This window comes from Nicotiana sylvestris, chromosome 7 (genome assembly GCF_000393655.2).
Source record: "Nicotiana sylvestris chromosome 7, ASM39365v2, whole genome shotgun sequence".
NCBI classification, from domain to species: Eukaryota; Viridiplantae; Streptophyta; class Magnoliopsida; order Solanales; family Solanaceae; genus Nicotiana; species Nicotiana sylvestris.
Window position 1 is genome coordinate 45,157,948 of NC_091063.1, and position 20,093 is coordinate 45,178,040.

General features: G+C 40.5%; 1 protein-coding gene across 1 annotated transcript; it reads left to right on the top strand.

Moving 5' to 3' along the window:
• The first annotated feature begins 12,247 nt into the window (after positions 1-12,247).
• LOC104242377 (bifunctional riboflavin kinase/FMN phosphatase-like) lies at positions 12,248-19,700 on the top strand. The gene is made up of 10 exons (XM_009797420.2): positions 12,248-12,539; positions 12,997-13,183; positions 13,998-14,128; positions 14,746-14,815; positions 16,060-16,125; positions 17,243-17,397; positions 17,488-17,565; positions 17,764-17,900; positions 18,364-18,456; positions 19,271-19,700. Exons 1-10 carry the CDS (start codon positions 12,452-12,454, stop codon positions 19,388-19,390), a joined length of 1,125 nt encoding a protein of 374 aa, XP_009795722.1. The 5' UTR covers positions 12,248-12,451; the 3' UTR covers positions 19,391-19,700.
• The last annotated feature ends 393 nt before the right edge of the window (positions 19,701-20,093 follow it).

Sequence of the window (20,093 nt, forward strand, 5' to 3'; positions counted from 1 at the left end):
GGTAGACTAAGAACCACGGTAAGCTCTTCTTGCTGTTGTTTCCAAATTTCTTATAAGTATTCTTTGTGACAATAAGTTTAATATATCATGCCTGTGCAGGCCTCGGGGGAAGGTGTGTTGATGAGACCGCCTCCTCCTGGCGAAGAAGAAGCCTCAAAACCCGACAAGGGTAAGAAGAGGAAGAAGTAGGCGTCGATCGAGTCTCCAAAATCAAAGAAACCCAAGGTCCGCAAGCCTAAGACCGATGCCACAGTCTTGACTTCGACAACTGTGGCAAGTCTTCATGAAGGCGATGATGATGGCGATCACCCTTTGGTACAAAAGGCAAGACGGAGTGCTGATGCTCCACAAACTGTTGGTCGGAAGGCCGCCGAGTCGGTGGTGGATGATATGGACCAAACTCGTACTGAAGAGACCCTCGAGGAGGGTTTGGGTGCGGTCCCCAAGCCTTGGGTTGGACATGGTACAATCCGTGATGGAGAATCTTTGGCTGGAGATTTCGGAAGGCCTATATCCAAACTTTTTCGGGGTCGAGAAAGAACCCCTACAGAAATTGATGCCATGGGCGGCTTCGAATCAGGCCCTTCATTTTCTCCGGGGGAACTAAGGGATGCCCAGAACAGGGGCGTTGCCGATGTGGGGGCCTCTCAGGGATCTGATGATACATTCAAGGAATACTTCGTCTATGTCGACGAGTACACAGATCTCGCTGCCCTCATCACCCTCAAGGAGGCTGAGAGGCTTCAAAAGTAGGTGATATTCTTGGCATATCATTTGCGCTTCAAATTTTTACTCTTTCCTTTATAACTTATCTATTTTGTTGTAGGTCAAGAAATTGTATGACCAAGCATTTTCCAAGCTTCAAGATGAGCTTTCATTCCGTGAGGAGGATCTCGAGAATCTCACATCGGAGCTAAAGGAGTCGATGGCTTCCTCTGCCCGAAAGGAAGAGGAGTTGAGTGAGCTTCGGGCAAGTCTGGAGGGAGTGCACCAGGAACGAAATAGCTTTGCTGAGCAGGTAACATGACATTCATGAGTTCATCTTTTTATTCTTATAACTTTATCTCACTATCTCGATTCGCCTTTGCAGATTAGGCAAAATGATGCTCTGGTGGGGTAACTTCGGGAAGAGGTTGCAGCCAAGGATACGGAGATCCTAGAGCTGGAGAGGTAGAATGAGGTCGTGACCTCGGAGAAAGACCTTTTGCAGGGAGAGTTGGCCTCGACCCAGGATCTTCTTTGAAGTGCTCAGAAGGAGGCCACTGCATTATCTGTGGCCAAGTTTGAGGCTAAAGAAAATGCGTCCTCATACAAGAGAGATGCCGCCACTGCCAACAATCGAGCCAGAGAGATATCCGAGACGGTCGAGCAGAAGCTGGCTCGAGCCATTGCTCATGCTCGTTTGCAAGCTAGGAGGCAGGCCTTCGAGGAATCAAGCACCGAAGGCGTCGATCTCTCCGCTGAGATTGAGAAAGCCAGAGCCTTGGAAGAAGCATCAGCACATTCAACTACTTTGGATGAGGGTTCCGGAAGTGATTCAGACAGTAGTGAGGGTGAGGAGTAGACTCGCGTCGTCATCTCTGCTTCTCCTTTTCTTTCTTTTTGCATATGGGCTACTCGGGTGTGCTTTGTAAAGACACATTCTGTAAATGTATTTTTGAGAATGCAAAACGACCCTTTTGTTTCAAGCCTTTAAATTTTATTTTTCAGTGCTTGTGCAAAGCTGATCTTTTGAATTTTGATGTCGGCTCTTTAGAGCCCATACTTGGGATAATGGAGACACTCGAGATCGGGAACCATCCCGAGGCTAGATTGATATATAGATCTCGGTAGCTCTTTTGGGGCCTATACTCGTAGTGACAGAGATCTTTGAGATCGGGCACCATCTTGAGGCTAGATTGATAGCTCTTTTAGAGCCCATTTTTGTAGTAACAGAGATCTTCGAGATCGGGCACCATCTCGAGGCTAGATTTATATTGATGGCTCCTTAGAGCCCATAGTTATAGTAATAGAGATCCTTGAGATCGAGCACCATCTCGAGGCTAGATTGATACAGGAATCTTGATCCTACGAACGTTGTATGACAGCATCATTCGTATGAAATGACCGTGAGGTGACCGGGGTGATTCCACCGGCACACTTCCCCAAAAGTGATAATGGCATGGTCCGAATTAATTGGCCTTCAGAATAGGCGAACAGTCGCCGCTTGCTCTATATATGTATTTGCTTTCTTCTTTTTTAAGGATTCCGCTACTTTGAGCAACTATCCTTTTTATAGATCTCTCCTTCCTTGTGTCAGCTCTTTCTCCATTTTAATTCAAAGCTTTCGCCTAAGTTTTCATTTCCCTTCTCTTGTTTCACCATAGTTATGGTTGCTATGCCCAAATCCATTCACCAAGAAGAGGAGAGTTCTGCCTCTGCTTCTCGCTCGGTCGGTGGTACACCGCCGGCATCCGGTGAGTTAACCTCGAGATGCTTTGTCTCGAGGAGGGACTTTACGTTAGAGATACCTCCCAATGTTCCGAGACATTGGGAGCATGCATCGAGGTTCATCTCATTAATAGGAGAGGAACACCTCGAGGCAGTTAGGAGAGACTATAGATGGGGAGAAAAGGTGGTACTGCAGGTACCTTCCCCGGAAGAGAGCATCATGGCTCATGTAGAGGGATTTTTGAACGTATACACGTACCCCTTTACATTGGGCCCTCTCGATAGAGTCTTGATCGAGTTTTGTAGAAGATATTGGGTTACCCTAGCACAGGTTCACCTGTCGTTTTGGAGGATAGTGCTGATGATAAGGTTCTTTGCAGATAAAGCTGGGCTCGAGTTCACCCTTGTCCATCTTATTAGATTGTACCGGTCCTTGCATTAGCGAGGCCTGATCACTCTGTGATGTCAATCCACCCGGCCCTTTGTTGACATTAATGAAGAAGACGGGTACCGAGGGTGGATGAGTCAATTTGTCCGAGCACAGACTGTTGACATTATCCCCGTAGAGTTCCTACCATTCCTTGAGAAATGGAATTTCACACGTAAGTGGTACACTTGTGCTTTTGTCATTTTTGTTCATAGTGGAGATAGACTCTGTAAAGGTGTTTTCCTTTCCTTTCCACATCAATCCTATGGTTTCCATACGAGGTCCCCGATCTGGCGGATTGGACTCGGAAACTAGTAGCTTGCTCAACCTACAATGAGCGTAAGTGGCGAGACTTGTCGAACGGTAGGTGGGAGGCAAAACACCACGGTAAGTGTTGTAGGTTTTTTTCTCTTTGAAAGGTACTTTCTTTTATATGTATTAACTCCGTCACCACAGGCATTGGAGAATTTTGTGAGATGAGACCGTGTCCCCTCGGAGAGGAGGAAGGATCATCGGCTTCAGAGCCGAGGAATAATAACAAACGGAAGGAATCCTCGAAGGACGAGGGTGCTCATAGCGAGAAAAGTCTTGCACGGAGGCTCAAAGAAGATGTATCAGCTGAGCCTGCAGCACCCGAGGCTTCTAGCCTCAGAAAAATGGTTCCTCTTTATTCGTTGTCTTCTTTTCCCATCGAAGGTACTTCGAGGGATAAAGATTTTCTGCCGCTGTCTTCTTCTCTCGTCGAAGGTACTTCGAGGGATGTTCGAGGCCAGGGGCTGCCTAAATCAAGCGGGGTATTGAGAGATCATATCCCCACCGAGAGCGGTTCGATTCAGGACGACGAGGCCAGGCCAGTAGATGTATGCTCAACTTTTGAGGAGGCTCAGCGGCTTTGTTCTGTGGTGAGTTTTGGTTGGCTTTGTTGGTTTTTCAGTTTTGCATTTTCATATTTTCACTGAGCTTCTTTTTCATAGGCCTTTGACAAGCTCAAGACGAGTTGCTCCGCTGTGAAGCCAGGTTGCGGAAATCCTTGGACGGGGAGAAATCCCTCAAGCTTCTTTGTGATAAAAGGGCAAAGGAGTTGATACACCTTCGGTACGAGATGAATCGAAGCTTGAACTACGAAGGACGCTGTTACATCCTATATTTTCGTACGTGAAAGTAAGCCATAAATAAATTGATGAAAGCTTGGAAATGAGATGTTACATCCGCATTTTCGTACGTTAAAGTTTCGTCGTAAGTTAACCGACGTAAGTTCGAGAATGTGATTATTTTGAGATTATAAGCACTATGCTATTTCAAATAAGTGATAAGTAAATTCGTAAAGGTGAGAGGGTAAGCAAATAAAAGAAAATGAGTTCATCGAGGTTTGATATTTTGAGATAAAATACGGTCCGATCTATAATACTCGGTATTTATGGACTAGTGACATACAAGGTACCACATGACCATAATAGTAAGGTGTGCAAAATGTACTAAAAATGAGTAGCATTTTAAGTAATTTGAGATAATTCTTAATTATGTGGATAATTGGATAATTATGGATTTTTAAGTGGGGGATTAACTTGTAAATTGAATTTTGGTGGATAACTACTTGGATAATGGTTAGGGGGACAAATCCACGTTTTGTGAAGAGTTGGTAGAAAGATAGAGTCAATTTAATGACTAATGAATCATATAGAAAGGTGGCATAATTGGTGAGAATTGTGGCTTAGTTATCATATATGTGGGGCCCACACCCAAGGTTAAAGACTTCTCAAAATTCACTTTATAATCTCTACAAAGTAATGAACATGGCTTCAGCAAATTCTCAAGAGATTATATTGTATGATGGTAACGTGAGTTTCTTCTACAAAAATCATATGAGACTACGTAATGTTATAGCAACGGGATTTTGCGATTCTAAGGGAGTACGATGCAATCTTTATCAAGAATATCATACGTATTTTTTCCTACTCTGATCTTGCCGATTACATGTTGAAATTGAGATGTATTAGAGGAATTATCAAGAGAACCGGCTCAGGTATGTTAAGGCTATCCCTTCTTTCTTTTGGCATGATCTATATGACACAAACATAACGAGCAAATGCACAATTTTCATAAATGACTCTATTCATAGAAATACTAGAGATGCTTATGTTCTTAATTCCCCATATGTCTTATTATTCTATCATCTATTCATCGGTCTCAAAAAAATACGTAAGTTGAAAAAAAATGTTTACTTCATGATACTACTCAAGGCACAATGGTCTAATGACATTCCGGAAGATTTATTGACGTACTTCTCATGCATTGCATTCATGTACATTGACCCATGACCAGATGGAGTTATATACGCGTATATATATATATATATATATATATATATATATATATATATATATATATATATTATATGTATATGGGATATGGGAAAAGGTTACGGTGTTATATACGTACCACCACCTAATAAGTTGGTATACATTGATGATATTGTCCACAGTTGCCGAGATGATATGATGGGATACCCTCATAGGCTTGATGATGTTATGAACGCATATACCCATGCATGATATGACATTTATACGCATATGTATGACATTATAAGTATTAAATGATTCACAGAGCTATTCAGACTTCCATGTCGAGTCTTTTACTCCATGTTTTTCTCATGTCTATTATTTACAGATTTTCATTCCTTACATACTCGGTACATTATTGTACTGACGTCCCTTTTGCCTAGGGACACTGCATATCATACTCGCGGGTCCCGATAGACAGGTCGAGAGCCCCCCAAGTAGGCTATTAGCTCAGCGGAAGGTGTTGGTGCACTCCATTTGCTTCGGAGTTGCTTATTTGGTTAGTACGATTTAGACGTGTATTGTTTGGTATGGCGGGACTCTGTCCCGATCTTTATAAAAATTATGTATTATTAGAGGCTTGTAGACAGATGTCATGTACGTAAAAGATTGTATGGCCTTGTCGGTCTATGTTCAGTATACGAGTGGTTATTTTGGTCTTATAGGCCCATATGTCTTATGTATAAGTTGGTATCACATGTTGTATTCTACTTATCTCACGACAGTCTTCCGGCTCAGTTATCTATGATAGTATGACATGAAAAGATACGTTATATTAGTACTCGGTTGGGTAAGGTACCGGGTGCTCGTCACAGCCAATCGGTTTGGGTCGTGACAGCCGCCTTGAGAAACAGGTAACCTTTGTTTCAAGGGGATGAATGTTTTTTCTTTTACCCTCGGAGATTAATATTTTGACATTTCAGTTGTAGAGTAGGACGGAGGACCTGGAGGGCCTTTGGGGAAAAGTTGGTCAGGTCAAGAATGAGTGTGATGAGCGAAGGGCTCAGATAGATGCCCAAGTTGCGGCCAAGAAAAATGCATTAGCCAAGGCTTCTGCCCTCCAGGTGCAAGTCCGGAATGCTCATGAAACTAGCTTGGTCCAGACGAGCAGGATTGCAAGGCTCGAGTCTGACCTATTAAAGATGAAGACCGAGGTCGTGGACACTTGGGCTAAAGCCGAAGAGATTCGAGCTAAGGCTGATAAGAAAGTGGTCATCTATTTAAAAGACGCCGCTGATGCTTGGGCTGAGCTGAGAGGGGCTTCCGATCGAGAGAGTAGAAGTAATAAATATGCCCGATGCAGATCCCGAAGGGAAACCCTCAAGGATATCCACGCTAGGGGCTTTGACCTCTCGGAAGAGATAGAATAGGCCAAGGCAGATGAACACGACACCAAGTTCCTCATTTTCGATTCCGAGGACAATGAGGAAGGGTCCGACTGAGCTGTAGTCCTCGAGGGGAAAGTAGAATAGGCTTTTCCTTTCTGATTCTATGTATAGGGCTCTTAGAGAGCATTGCAATTGAAGCCTTGTATTATTTCATGTATATATATAAAGAAACCTTTCAGTTTTCTCCTTTCATGCATTTCCATTTGCTTGTATATGTCTTTCTTTTGTTTTGAATTTTGACGTTTGTCAATGATTAGCTGGATGAATTGGGCTTTGGGGTAAAACCCTTAGGTTTAGAAATTGGCCCTGAGGCTCGTTAAGCTAGCCCGTAGGCTCTTACGCATTTGCCCTTAGGCTCTTTTTAGTTAACCAATTTGGGCTTAGTCTTCGAGTCGAGTTTCGATTCGAGCTCATCGACCCTTAAGTTTTTGAATTTTAAGCTGGCTCTTAGGCTCTTACGCATTGGGTCGGTACGGCCTCTAATATAGGCTGGCACTTAGGCTCTTACACATTGGGTCGGTACGACCTCTAACATAGGATGGCGCTTAGGCTCTTACGCGTTGGTTAGTACGACCTCTAATATAGTACGACCTCTAACATAGGCTGGCGCTTAGGCTCTTACGCGTTGGGTCGGTATGACCTCTAATATGGCTTTATTTATCCCTTATTAAAGAATTTTTTGAAGTTTTTGTGTTCGTCCGACTCTTCGATGGTTCTATAAGAACCTCAATTTTGAGCCGTTATGTAATGGTAAATGAGCACCTCGGGAGGTTTTGATTGATGGCTAAATTGTCTCAAATCCTTTTTATTGTTTGGAGCTGACATGATCGAAGCTCTTTTGCTTATGCCGAGGGTAGCTTGATTAACCGGTTCTTTTCGAAGTAATTGAAGGCTTGTGATTTTATGGCGACAGGCGGACATCCCCGAGTCGCGTTAGTTTGGCTGGAGCCTTGTGACCGTAGTCATTTGTGTTTAGCCGTAGCCTTTTAGTCCCCGAGTGAGGTAGCCTCGGAGTCTACATCGAGGGTATGCCTTTTTAGGGGTCTTACAAGTTCGAATATATAGCCTTGAATTTAGGATCGGGATTATACCTTTTGTGAGGTCTTATAAATTTGAACATGCCTTACTTGTGGTCTTACAGATAGGTTACTTGGCACAAGTATGATTCATGCCTTGCTTGAGGTTTTACAGATTTAGTATTGCCTTACGGGGTTCTTGTGAGCTCGAGGTTGTCTCATGGAGGGCTTTCGGGCTCGAGGTTGCCCGTTTGGGGTCTTATGGCCTCGAGTCTTTGATAGCTCAATAGGGTGACAGTCAGTGACAGTCCCTGGGACATTGAAAGTTTCTGGCTCTGGAGCCGTTCTTTATAAACTTGATGTTGCCTCATTGAAGGCTTATGAGCTCAAAGTTTCCAGCCCAGAGGTCTTACGACCTCGAGCTTTTGAAGTCAGTTCCCGGGTGTTCGGGAAATTTCTGGCCCTAGGGCCGTTTCTTGTAAAAAATAACAAACTTTTATGAAGCATGGAGCGTTTTGATGGTAAAAGATACTCCTTTGATTACTTGGTACAAGTATACATATTTTTGTCGTCTAGGGTTCGATTATTCTATGTGGACACGGTTCATTTGACCGTTTGGCCCAATATATCATTTTTCTATCGAGACCCTTTTTGGCTCATCTTGACTTCTCTGGGGTGGTGATCTCTCGGGGGGATGAACCCCAATATTCGGGGTTGATTCAAGAGAAGCCTTGAATACTTGTTAAGTTCTCCTTAGGTAGCATATAGATGTTGCCTCATTAAAAACCTTGCCGGTAAAACCCTTATTAGGATAAAATCCGATCGAAGGAAAAGAGTGCAATGCATGCTTTGAAACCTAAGGTCTTCAAGCTGAAAAGCGCTTCCATTTTTCTAACCGAACACATGCACACAGGTTAGTGTAAGACACAAATGAAAAGGGAGACAGTTATACCTTAGTAGTGATGGCGCTTCGAGCCTCAATATGCTTCAACTGCTCGCTTCGGGGACACGGTACGGTCCTTTACTCATTCACCCGGGTGCAGTCGAGAATGTAGCTTGTGATTGCTACTTCGTTGTTTGTTTATCCTTTGGCTCTTTCGATGCTAAAGGTGTCAATATCGGTGCCACATCGTGCACTGCGAACATCTCTCTTGCTGCGTGCTGCTCCCCGTATACCTTTTTTATTCCGTCCTTTGTTGGAAACTTCATTATTTGATGAAGGGTTGTTGGTACTGCTCTCATGCAGTGTATCCATGGCCTTCCGAGCAAGGCATTGTACCTCATGTCACCTTCAATGACATGAAACTTGACATTTTGGGTTGTGCCGGCCACGTTGACCGGGAGGATGAACTCCCTTTTCGTTGTCTTGCTCGCCATGTTGAATCCATTGAGGATTCAAGAGGCGGGCACGATCTGGTCGAGTAGTTCGAGCTGCTCCACTACCCTCGACCTGATAATGTTGGCCGAGCTACCTGGATCCACAAGCACACGTTTAATTTGAAATGTATTCACAAGAAAAGAAATTACTAATGTGTCGTTATGAGGCTGAGACAGGGCCTCGATGTCCTCTTCGCTGAATATGAGAGCATCTTCGGGTATGTAACCTCGAGTTCGCTTTTCCCTAGTGATGGATATTTTTGTTTGTTTGACAATGGGTTCCCGTGGGATGTCGATTCCTCCAACGATCATATGGATGACATGTTGTGGCTCTTCCGTTTCATTTTTCATGTTCGCCTCTCTTTCCCGAAATTGATTTTTGGTTCGGTCGCTGAGGAACTCTCGAAGGTGCCCTTTGTTGATTAGTCGGGCTACTTCTTCTCGAAGTTGTCTGCAATCTTTGGTCCTATGACCATGTGTGCCATGAAATTTGCACACCAGGTTAGGGTTCCTTTGTGATGGATCCGATGGTATGAGTTTTGGGCACCTGGTGTCTTTGATTTTACCTATGGCTGATACGATGTCCGAAACATCAATGTTGAAGTTATACTCAGATAATCAGGGTGCCTCCGTCGGTCCTGCGTGTCTATCAAATCCGGCCCTGCTTATGAGTCCCCAAGGATTCTGACCTCGATCTGCCCTTCGCTCATTTTGGGGTATGTTACACCTTGGGGCGTTTCTTCGATCTTCAGTGTACAGTTGGTGCCTTTCCTTGCTTGGCGTTAGTTCCTTTGCGAGGATCTTGCTAGGATATACTAAGCCCGAGGGGGCTCCTAGTTGGTCGTCCTCGACTCTAATCTTTGATTGATACTGGTTGTGGACATCCGCCCAAGTCACGGTAGGATATTCGAACAAGTTCTGCTTTAGCTGCTTCGAAGCTATCGAGCTTTGTTCGTTCAAACCTTGGGCAAAGGCCTGCACTACCCAGTTATCGGAGACTGGTGGTAATTCCATTCGCTTCATTTGAAAGCGAATACAAACTCCCGCAACAACTCATTTTCTCTCTGTTTGATTTTGAAGACGTCAGATTTCCTTGTAGCAACCTTGATGGCACCGGCATGTGCCTTTATAAAAGAATCTGCCAGCATAGAAAATGAGTCTATCGAATCCGGGGGTAGGTTGTGGTGCCACATCATGGCCCATTTTGAAAGTATTTCTCCGAATTCTTTTAACAGGTCGGATTCAATCTCGTCATCCTTCAGGTCATTTCCCTTTATAGCACAAGTGTAAGCAGTGATGTGCTCATTGGGGTCCGAGGGTCCGTTGTATTTTGGGAGATCGGGAATTCTGAATTTCTTCGGGGTGGGCTTTGGAGTAGCACTTGATGGGAATGGCTTTTGTACGAATTTCTTTGAATCTACACCCTTTAGAATTAGGGGTGCGCCCGGGATCTAATCGACCCTTGAATTGTAGGTCTCCACCTTTTTGTCACTGGCTTCTATCTTCTTTTCGCCCGATTCAATCCTCTTTGTGAGGTCCTCGAGCATATTCATAATAGCGGGGTCGACTGCTGACTCGTTATTGCTCGATCTTTCTGGTACTTGTTCGGCTCGAGGAGCCATTTCCGGGGCTGCTATGCTTGGAGTTTTTTGATGGCTTTGCAGTTGAGCAAACACCAGTTGTTGTGCCTGCAACATCTCAAAAATGACGTGAAGGCTAACCTCTCGTTCCTCCCGAGCTGGGGTTTTCTGAGCTTCTTATTGGTTTTCTTGGTGTATACTCCCGTTAGTGTGGGAGCTTACGTCAACGTGTTGGGAATTTCTCGAGACCACATCCACAGGGATTGGCTCTTGTGCATCCTCAGGGTTTCACAGTGGTACACCGACGCTTGGAACAGCTACACCATTCTCTTCATGGTCATTAGGACCGTTATTTTCATGTGCATTCACTGAGTTAGATATTTTGACCTGAAATCAAAGATTCTTGGGCAAGAAAAAGTGTGAAGAATAACTTGTATTTTCAATAAGCCAGCACGAAAACAATCATTATTATTTTTAGCCCCACGGTGGGTGCCAAACTGTTTACCTTGAAAATGGTAATTACAATTAAATTAAATTTGATTGTGTGGTTCTAAAAATACGTGATTTATTTTAATGCTAGTTGTTAGGCAATAGATGCTAAGTGTGAGCTAGGAAAGTAAAGTAAGAATAAGAGGCAGCGCTGTTATTCAAACCGAACGACTGCGGATCGGGGCCTTGGACTGGCCTAAGCTGGGCCTCAAGGTTGAGCTAACAAGCTTGGCTGGGGATGAACAATGAAGGACTAATAGTTTTGAGGGCCTTGATGGTGGCTCTTTATAATCAATGATGAGTAATAAATAAAAAACAATCAATTAAACACACTAAATGTAAGCAATAAATCAAATGAAATACAATGGAGAACGTTTAAGTTAGAGAGCAAAGAATATTCTTGTTCTTGTATTGAATATCATGCATGTTTACAAAATGACAAGGGTCCATTTTACATAGGAGGGGGAATCCCAACATAGTACATATTACAAAGGTAAACAGCTGGTACAACTATTTAATGTCACGGTACGGACATGTACTATTCTTGTAGACTTGGTCAGCTTTAACCACGTGCCTTTTGAGAATTTCCCGTTTGTCTAAGATTGCCACCGATCTGCACTGCCCCGAGATCGAACATAGGGAAACCCTCGGGGTCGAACCTCGAGCTGCCTCGAGCCTTCTGGAGATGGGCTATGGAGCGTCGTAATAATCATAAAATCGGACTCTCCGATTTTAGCCGTATACAACATTAAATAAACTTTTTTTAATCTATCTAAGTTTTAGTTAGTAGAATTTTTATGGTTGTGTCCGTGCACAGTACAACTTAAATTAGTTGGGGGAAAAAGAAGAGTACTATACTCTCTCCGGTCACTTTTACTTGGCATGTGTATTAAAAATAGATGTTTACTTTTACTTGGTACTTTACGCATATCAAGAGAAGACAATAAATTTTTTCCTGTTTTACCCACAGTATTTATTACCATTTTAAATCATTTTGTCAAATCCAATAAAATATGCATCAATTAATATGGGTAACATGGTAAATTATACATTTTATTTATTATTTTTTAAGGGGCGTAAAAAGTAAAAACGTGTCAAGTAAAAGTGATTCGAGGGAGTATATTGGAATAAAGGACTTGGGAAAAAAATATACCTACGGGCATAATAGTAGATAATACTAATTGGTGGTTTCCGATAGTGGAATACCGAATATTTTCTCCCTCGAGTGGAAGGCGGGAAGGCTCTCCACTCACACTATTTTAACTAACACACATTTCTTTACGCACCTTACCCAAACGCAAATTGGAATCGATCCTTTCGTTAAATGTTTCTTTAAATACTTCATCTTTCTCAGCTCATTAATTCCACACACTCACATTAAGCCTAACATTTTTCTAACACAACAATGGGCGATCTTCATTCTGCAAACAACAATGTAGAGGCCCATATTTCAGCCGTCATTTTTGATCTGGACGGCACCCTTATAAGCACAGGTCCCTCTCCTTTTACGTTTTTTTTTTTTAAAATTTTTAATTTTCTGGGTTTGCAGCATTAGTATTTGTTGTTTGTTTGGATCTAGTCCTTTACACCTGAATCATGCTTTTGACTCGAACTATGTATACATATACAAGAATAAAAAAGAAAAATAATACTCCATCCCAAGTACTTGTCACTTTTCGTTCTCAAGAGTCAATTTGACTAACCTTTGAAGTCAAAATAGATTAGATTAATTTAATAATTTAGAATTAAAATTTGGATATTCGAATGATATACGAAAATACTTTAATTTGCAATTCTTCTCATAGTTTGAATCTCGCGAAGTGAAAACTAACAAGTATTTTGGGATGAAGGGAGTAATAAGAATGAGTGTATATATAATAGACTGCATTACTCCGAGCCCAGTGATGTGATACTAAATCTTGGATGTGCGTGTGTGTGTGTGTGTTTTAGAGCACTTGACAAAGGAAATTTTGAAGGAATTTCTGGCTGGATATGGGAAAGTGCCAGATAAGGAGAAGGAAAAGAAAAGATTGGGCATGACCCAGAAAGAGTATGCTATTGGAATTGTCAAGGATTATGACCTCCCGCTCACGCCCGATCAGTATATCGAAGCAATCATGCCCTTTTATCGTGACAAGTTCGTTCCTCTTTTCACTATATTAGCTGATTCTTTTTATTTTGGATATAATTTTATATGGACATTCGCTAGTAAACTGTAAAGCATAGTTGGTTGCTAGGGGCGGACCTAATGCATTAGTTATGGGTTCGTACAAACCCGATAACTTTGGTTCAAACCCCGTTAATGTGTTCAAAAATCACTAAAGTTGTATAAAATTGATTATGAATTTAGTAAATCAAATAGGTTGTGGTAGAATTCCAAACTCGAACCCATAAAGTTCAAGTCCTGGATCCGTCTTTGTTGGTTGATGTCCTCATCTTACAAACAATCATCATATTTTTGCGCTCATTGTACTTCATATTGGATAAATAATGGGATTGTCAGTCTTTACATTGTCCTATTGCTCTTATGCATTGGATACAAGTCATCTCCTGTTGCTTCCACAGCCATAAGAATTTTCCCTTTTTCTAACAATGTGTTAAAAATTTGTAATCTAATGTTTTCAAGCTGACATGTTCTGCGATAATGTCTCCTATTTTAGTTGATGATATGATGAAATTGAAATACTTGTTGCCATGACATACTTAGTATTTTTACTAGTCTCACAATATTAGTGCTCTCTTCTGTATAACTAACATATTCTTGTAAAATACTATGCACTAATCGACCGTCCATTTGTCAATAATTATGTACATCATCTTTACGTAGTGTCAAGTGTGTGACAAATTAACTTGTACCAGTTTCCCTGCACTGGCATGTTTAAGATATTCAATGATTGCACAAATGTGCAACAGAGTATTCACGTATAATTTTATTTCCTGTTTTGTTGTAGGTGGTTGCAAGCCAAAGCACTTCCTGGTGCTAATCGCCTTATAAGACATCTCCATAAGCACGGAGTTCCCTTTGCCCTTGCTTCCAATTCTAAAAGGAAAAACATAGATGGGAAAGTCTCTCTCCAAAAAGGTTGTGCTAAAACTCATAAAGAAACTAATGTAAAACATACTTTATCTTTATTATGCTCATTTACACATCATTTTTCTTTTTCTTGTTTCATCAATTAGTGTTGTTATTTTGAAGTAAATAGTCCTTAAAACAGTTCCTTAGGACTGAGAAATTTCTTTCTGCGAGCTGTTACAGTGTTTAACACTTCATCAGATGCTGCTCTCTGCTGTCATACATGTGGCTTCTGTGTTACTTTTTTCATCCCTGAGGAAGCATAAAAAGAGTATTTAATATTGAAAGTTGGATTATTGGTGTACATTACATAATGCTTACTGCTTTCATCTTTGCCCCAAGTTGCTTGAATGCACCGATAACTCAAGTGAATTTCTTGATGATCCGCTTGAAATCAAATTTAGTTGTAAAAGAATATGAATCCCTTTAAAGTCCTGTAAGACCTGTAAAGTATTTTTGCCGAATCATCTAATTGTTATTCTTGTACAAATCATTTCCTTCTCTTCCAAAATGAGGTCACCCTTTATGACCTTCCAATCGTGGTCATCACATCAACTTTCTTTCAGTTATTTCCTAGTGAAGGTGCGTATTTTGATCTAACCTAATACTTTTTTCCATTTCCCTAGGTTGGAAAGAATGCTTTTCCGTAATTCTTGGAAGTGACCAGGTTAAATCAGGGAAGCCTTCTCCAGACATGTAAGTTAGGCTTTCTACTGTGGCTGATACTTTGAACCATTCTGTTACAGCTCTGTATAAGATATGACATACTTCTATATCTTCTATTCCTTTTGAAGTTCTTGTTATCACAATTTTCTTGAAGACAAGCTAGGGATACTTGATTGATAGCTACAGCACCAAGAAGGTGCTTAATTACAAAAGCATGTGCTAACTGCTCATAGTACTACTCTTTCAGCAGCTCATAAAGTTAAGGAAATCTATCATTTGATCCTGCTATTTAGATAACATTGTTTTGACCAAAAGACAAAATATGTAAGGAAAGTATTTCAGTTGATGTAGCTAATTCCTTCAAAAGTGTCTTATATTCATCTCCTTCCATATGACCCATAATGCGCAGCGTGCCATTCTTTGCCCTTGCTTTTTTCGAATCTTCTGTATCTTTATTCCTGCCCAACTGTGGAAACCCTGTGTCAAACTTCCAGAAATGGCCCATCTGATGTTGAAAAGTTGCAGGAACATGTTCCATCACATCAATGCTGTTTTTCACTGCAAGAACAAATGATTAACAGTTACTTCGCCTTGGCATAGATAACACTTTCCGCAGAATGTATAGCCTCTTTTTGCAAAATTTTCAAAGTTGTGTCATCATGTTAAGGGCCAACCAAATGGATGGGGCTAAAGATTTGGCTTAGCAGGGCAAAGTTTTCCTTCCTACACTCTATCTGTTATTCTTGGTCTTGATGCAAAGTGACAGTTTCAATTCCCACTGTCAACTGGCCTTGTAATTATTTTCTCACTGGGGGATGGGGTAAATATCATCGTATTAGTAGCATATGTTCTTTCCACCACTTTGGAAGAGATTATGTCTACTTTGGGCCAATGCACATTCTAAGATAAACGGCTTGCCTCCGCTGGATGATTTTTTCGTAATAAATAATATACTTATTCAGAGAGAATGTCTGTTTGATGTATATCATTAACATGACTGACAGATGCATTCCACTTTAAAATTAGTCTCATTTTCCTTATAATGCCTAAAATAAGTCTTGTAGATCCAATAACAATGTGTTGCCTGTTGAATAAATCTGGATTCATGGATTGATCTATCCATGTTTGGAAGCTATTATTGGTCTAAAATCACTTCAAAATTTGCATAAATCAGTGACAGATCTGAGCTTCTTTTCCATTGGCTGATAGTTGGTGTCACAGGGGTGTTAATATTTTGCCTTTTGATTTCGTGTGAATTCTTGAATTGATTTTAGATTTCTGGAAGCTGCAAAGCAAATGGGTGCAGATGCAGCTCACTGCCTAGTGATTGAGGATTCTGTGTAAGTAGCCTTTTCATCATTTCTCATTTCTAGTTTACAACAGTTCTTTACATACCTATGTTGTGTGCTAGTGAGCGATAGAAATCACCGATCTTTCATGTTAGTGCTTGTATTTCTATTCTCAAGTGTCAAACTTACGTGGTCACATAGTAGTGATCAGCATAACTAGCATTAGTTTACTGCTTAACTTTATAGCAGATTAACATATACCTCAATAAGTTGCCATTCCTCTTCTTTTGTCCCCACTAATAGCAAACTTGACTAGCTGAACACATATTCTTGAAGCTGATCTTGAGTCTAACATATGTTGATATCATGAGTATATCATTTCATCTAACAATTATTGAGTGGGACTGAGAACTGAATTTGAGCTTAAGTTTGCAAAAATTCGGCTCTTGAAATCCAGCACTAGTTTAACAGTTTACCCTACCCAGTGCATGGATCATGTTTAGTTATTTTAACTCCAAGAGAAACATTAGTGGCAAACTGGAATGAGTAGGAGTCTTATCTTTATTTTAGCACATAAAGGCCTTAACCATTAAATCCTCTTGTTTTTTATCATTTCTGGATGAGACTGAAATAAGCTGATGATACATATAAGTACACACATGCAAGTCTTAATTACCGAACTCTGTAAAGCTGCTAATTTTGATGGTTGCTAGTTGTTGCCTTAGCATCAAAGCCTAGAGATATATTCCAGGATACCCTTTTGCTAATAAGCAGCAACTTAAAAATGATTCGCATGGGATGTGAACGTGTGCTATCCTAACTCTAGTAGTGCTGAGTGCTGACAACTTTTACCTAGTTGTTCATGAAAAGATAAGTTGTGCTGTGGCACACACTAACGCATGTGAGGAGCTTTGGGTTACTTGTATTTCTGTCTTTAATTATTTTCTCAGTGATTATATATTCTGTTAGATTAGAGCAGGCATCAAAGTGATCCTGCATTTCCTATAAATTAACCTGCTCCTTTTTTCATTTTCTCTTCCGTGAACTGATGATTAATGATTCAACATATTCAGGAACACGTTTGTGCAGTTAATGCACACGCCGCTGTACGTTGTTTATTAACTGAAAATTGATATGACAATAGCTCCTTCTCCAATTATTTTGACAGAATTGGAGTCAAGGCAGGCAAGGCTGCTAAAATGAAGGTGGTAGCTGTGCCATCTTTCCATTCTGAATTTGATCAATATTCAATAGCTGATTCTGTGCTTCGTTCACTCCTAGAATTAAAGCCGGAACTATGGGGTCTCCCACCATTTGAAGACTGTATGCTTCTTTTCCTGTATGCGTACTTTATGATATGGTCCTGAATGTCCTACTTGCATTGATGCAACTTGTATCATTTAATGATTGCAGGGGTTGGTAATGCATTGCTGGTTGAACCTGTTTTTTTCAGGGGTCTGTACAGAAATGGCATCCTCCATGATTTTACAGGTCTTGGACAAGCCTCATGCCCTCCCTCCCTGATTCCTTCTTATTTATGATATTAGGCTCTCAAAATTCTTGTCATACTCCTATAATATTTATCTTTTTTTAAGAAAGTTGACATACTCCTACAATCATGCCATTTTTTCTTGTTATTAGAGCTTCCTCTTGCTATAAATGAAAATTCTGACAAAAGATCATATCCAGATGATGGGCCGTCTGCTCTACCCGATCAAGTGTTTGGACTTTATTTTGGCTGGGCAAAACCGGAGGCATACAAGTTCATAAAGATTGTTCTCGGAAGTGGTTGGGGACATGGCTGCTGCAGTTCTAAGAGAAAGATGGTGAGTAAACTACCCAATGCTTCTTCAATTGACACTGCTGAATGCTCATGTAACTCTTTCTATTTTGGTTGCTTATTTGTCTTCAGTTAAGGATAATGCAGAATACTTCGTTTATGCATACAAAATTTATGAGTGTCTATTGCGGTGGTACTCTATATGTCTCTGTGTAATCTATAGTTTGACATGCTACTGACTAAGCATCAAACAGTGCAAAATTTTGGAAATGCATTCGTTTTAAGCGATGACAAAAAGTTCACTTGTTTTTTTAGCCGATTTTAATTGTTTCATGCATGTTGTTGCTTGTAATTAAAATGTGTCTATTTGCAGTAGGCCCTAATTCCTACTTGATGTACATTAGCTTTTCTTTTCTCTTATCTTTTGTCGGATTCTTACTTCAAATTTCTCTTTCTTCTATATTTTCCTAGTTTAAAGATAACCATGTTGATTTTCTATTCTATTTCAGCAAGCTTGTATAGTAGATTCAAGTGATGAGCAGATCCAGGAGTGCAAAATGGAAGTTGTGATTGTAGGCTACATCAGAGGATCACGCGATGAGGTGATAAAGAAAGTTGTTAAATTACTTTGACAGTGACTTATCTTAGGACCTAAGAAATACCCACCAGGATGATAATAAGTCAATAACCATACTAAAAAAGAATAACGAGATTTACGGGGAAAACCCTTATCAACTAACAGGAAAACCGCTGCTCAAGAAGAGAAAAACATATCATTGAAACAGGCTGTTTTATCGCAAAGTCCTCAAGAGACTCACCATTCAAAACTGAAAACCCAAAACCCACTGTGTTACACACACTCCGAATACATTTCTGTTTAGATACCTTCTGAACTGAACCACCTCTTGAACTTCCATTAGATACCTTTATCCCACTTTTATCTTTATTTCTGTTTATGGGGCTGGATCTCACAGCTCTAGTGATATGAATGCCTGCATCTCATACTTGCTTTAGTTGCTTAGTCAGACCCTAAAATTAATATTCATGTAACTAAGTCCATTTGCAAGTTTATGGTATAGATATTCCACATGATTACAGCAGAAAAGCACTCTCTTGCTGCTGTAATATTGTAGCCAAAACATACTTTTCCCATTACAGCAACTTAAGTCTTTTTCCTATAGGGTAGAATGGACTAAATATGGTAGGCTTAAGGAGATACTTCCCCTGTTCTCCTTCTTTTTTAGTTTTAATGAAAACAATATAGTTAGTCCTTTCTACCCTTTTCCAAGTTGTACATAGATGTTGATTTTCTGATGTATCCATTGTTCACATTTTAAAGCACTCATTCTACTCTAGCTTTGCTCAAATTTCTCATCTGTACTAATTTTAGCATGTTCCAATGCATCATTCATACAGGGAAAATCGGACAAAATTGAAATACTTGAGGAAGACAAGTCAATTGCGAGTGCTGCATTGAATCGCTCCGAATTCTCCCTTGGTGCATTCCAATCCCTCTTTTCTGAAGTTGCTTTATAAGATGACTGCAACCTTTATGGAAAATTAATTAGTACATGATCTTATCGGCATTAGCACAGTGAGTAGTTATTTCTGTTACCCTGAAGGAGGAAATATGTCTTTGGGGGATCAGGGCGAAAAGAATAAGAAATAATTTTGACAATTAGAACTTAAATCATGGTTCTGGTTTCTTACTCTCGAAGAAAGGTTATGGAAGAGTGGCCTGCCTACAAATGCGTCTGTAAACTTAATATAGTCCCATGGATGTATTTCATAGTTACTATTAGTGCTTTGCCAATGAATTGAAAATAATGAAGTTGTGTTCACTTCAGTCTTTGCAGCCTTCTTACTCTATGTTCCCAGGCGAATTCAGTGCTTTAGTATTCTCAGGGTCCTATGCGAATTAAAGCTTAAAAATTACGGATTTATTTACTAATGTTTAAATCTTTGCTACACGTTCAGTTTGGTCAAGGATTCAATAAAGGATAAGATCACCATTGGCCATTCTTAGAGATGCTATTTAGATACTAGTACTTATTTTCTCCTGAAATTTTAAACTTAAAATTGAAATCCAGGACGTACTAATTAATTCATAAATGGCAGTCTTTTGAATAGCTTGTTGATGTCTTTTCTACCAAAATTTTGGAGGGAAAGGATCCAATAGCACGTCTTTTGACTATTCTAGTTACCAGTGGAGGTTCAGGTAAGATCTGGAAGGGGGGGG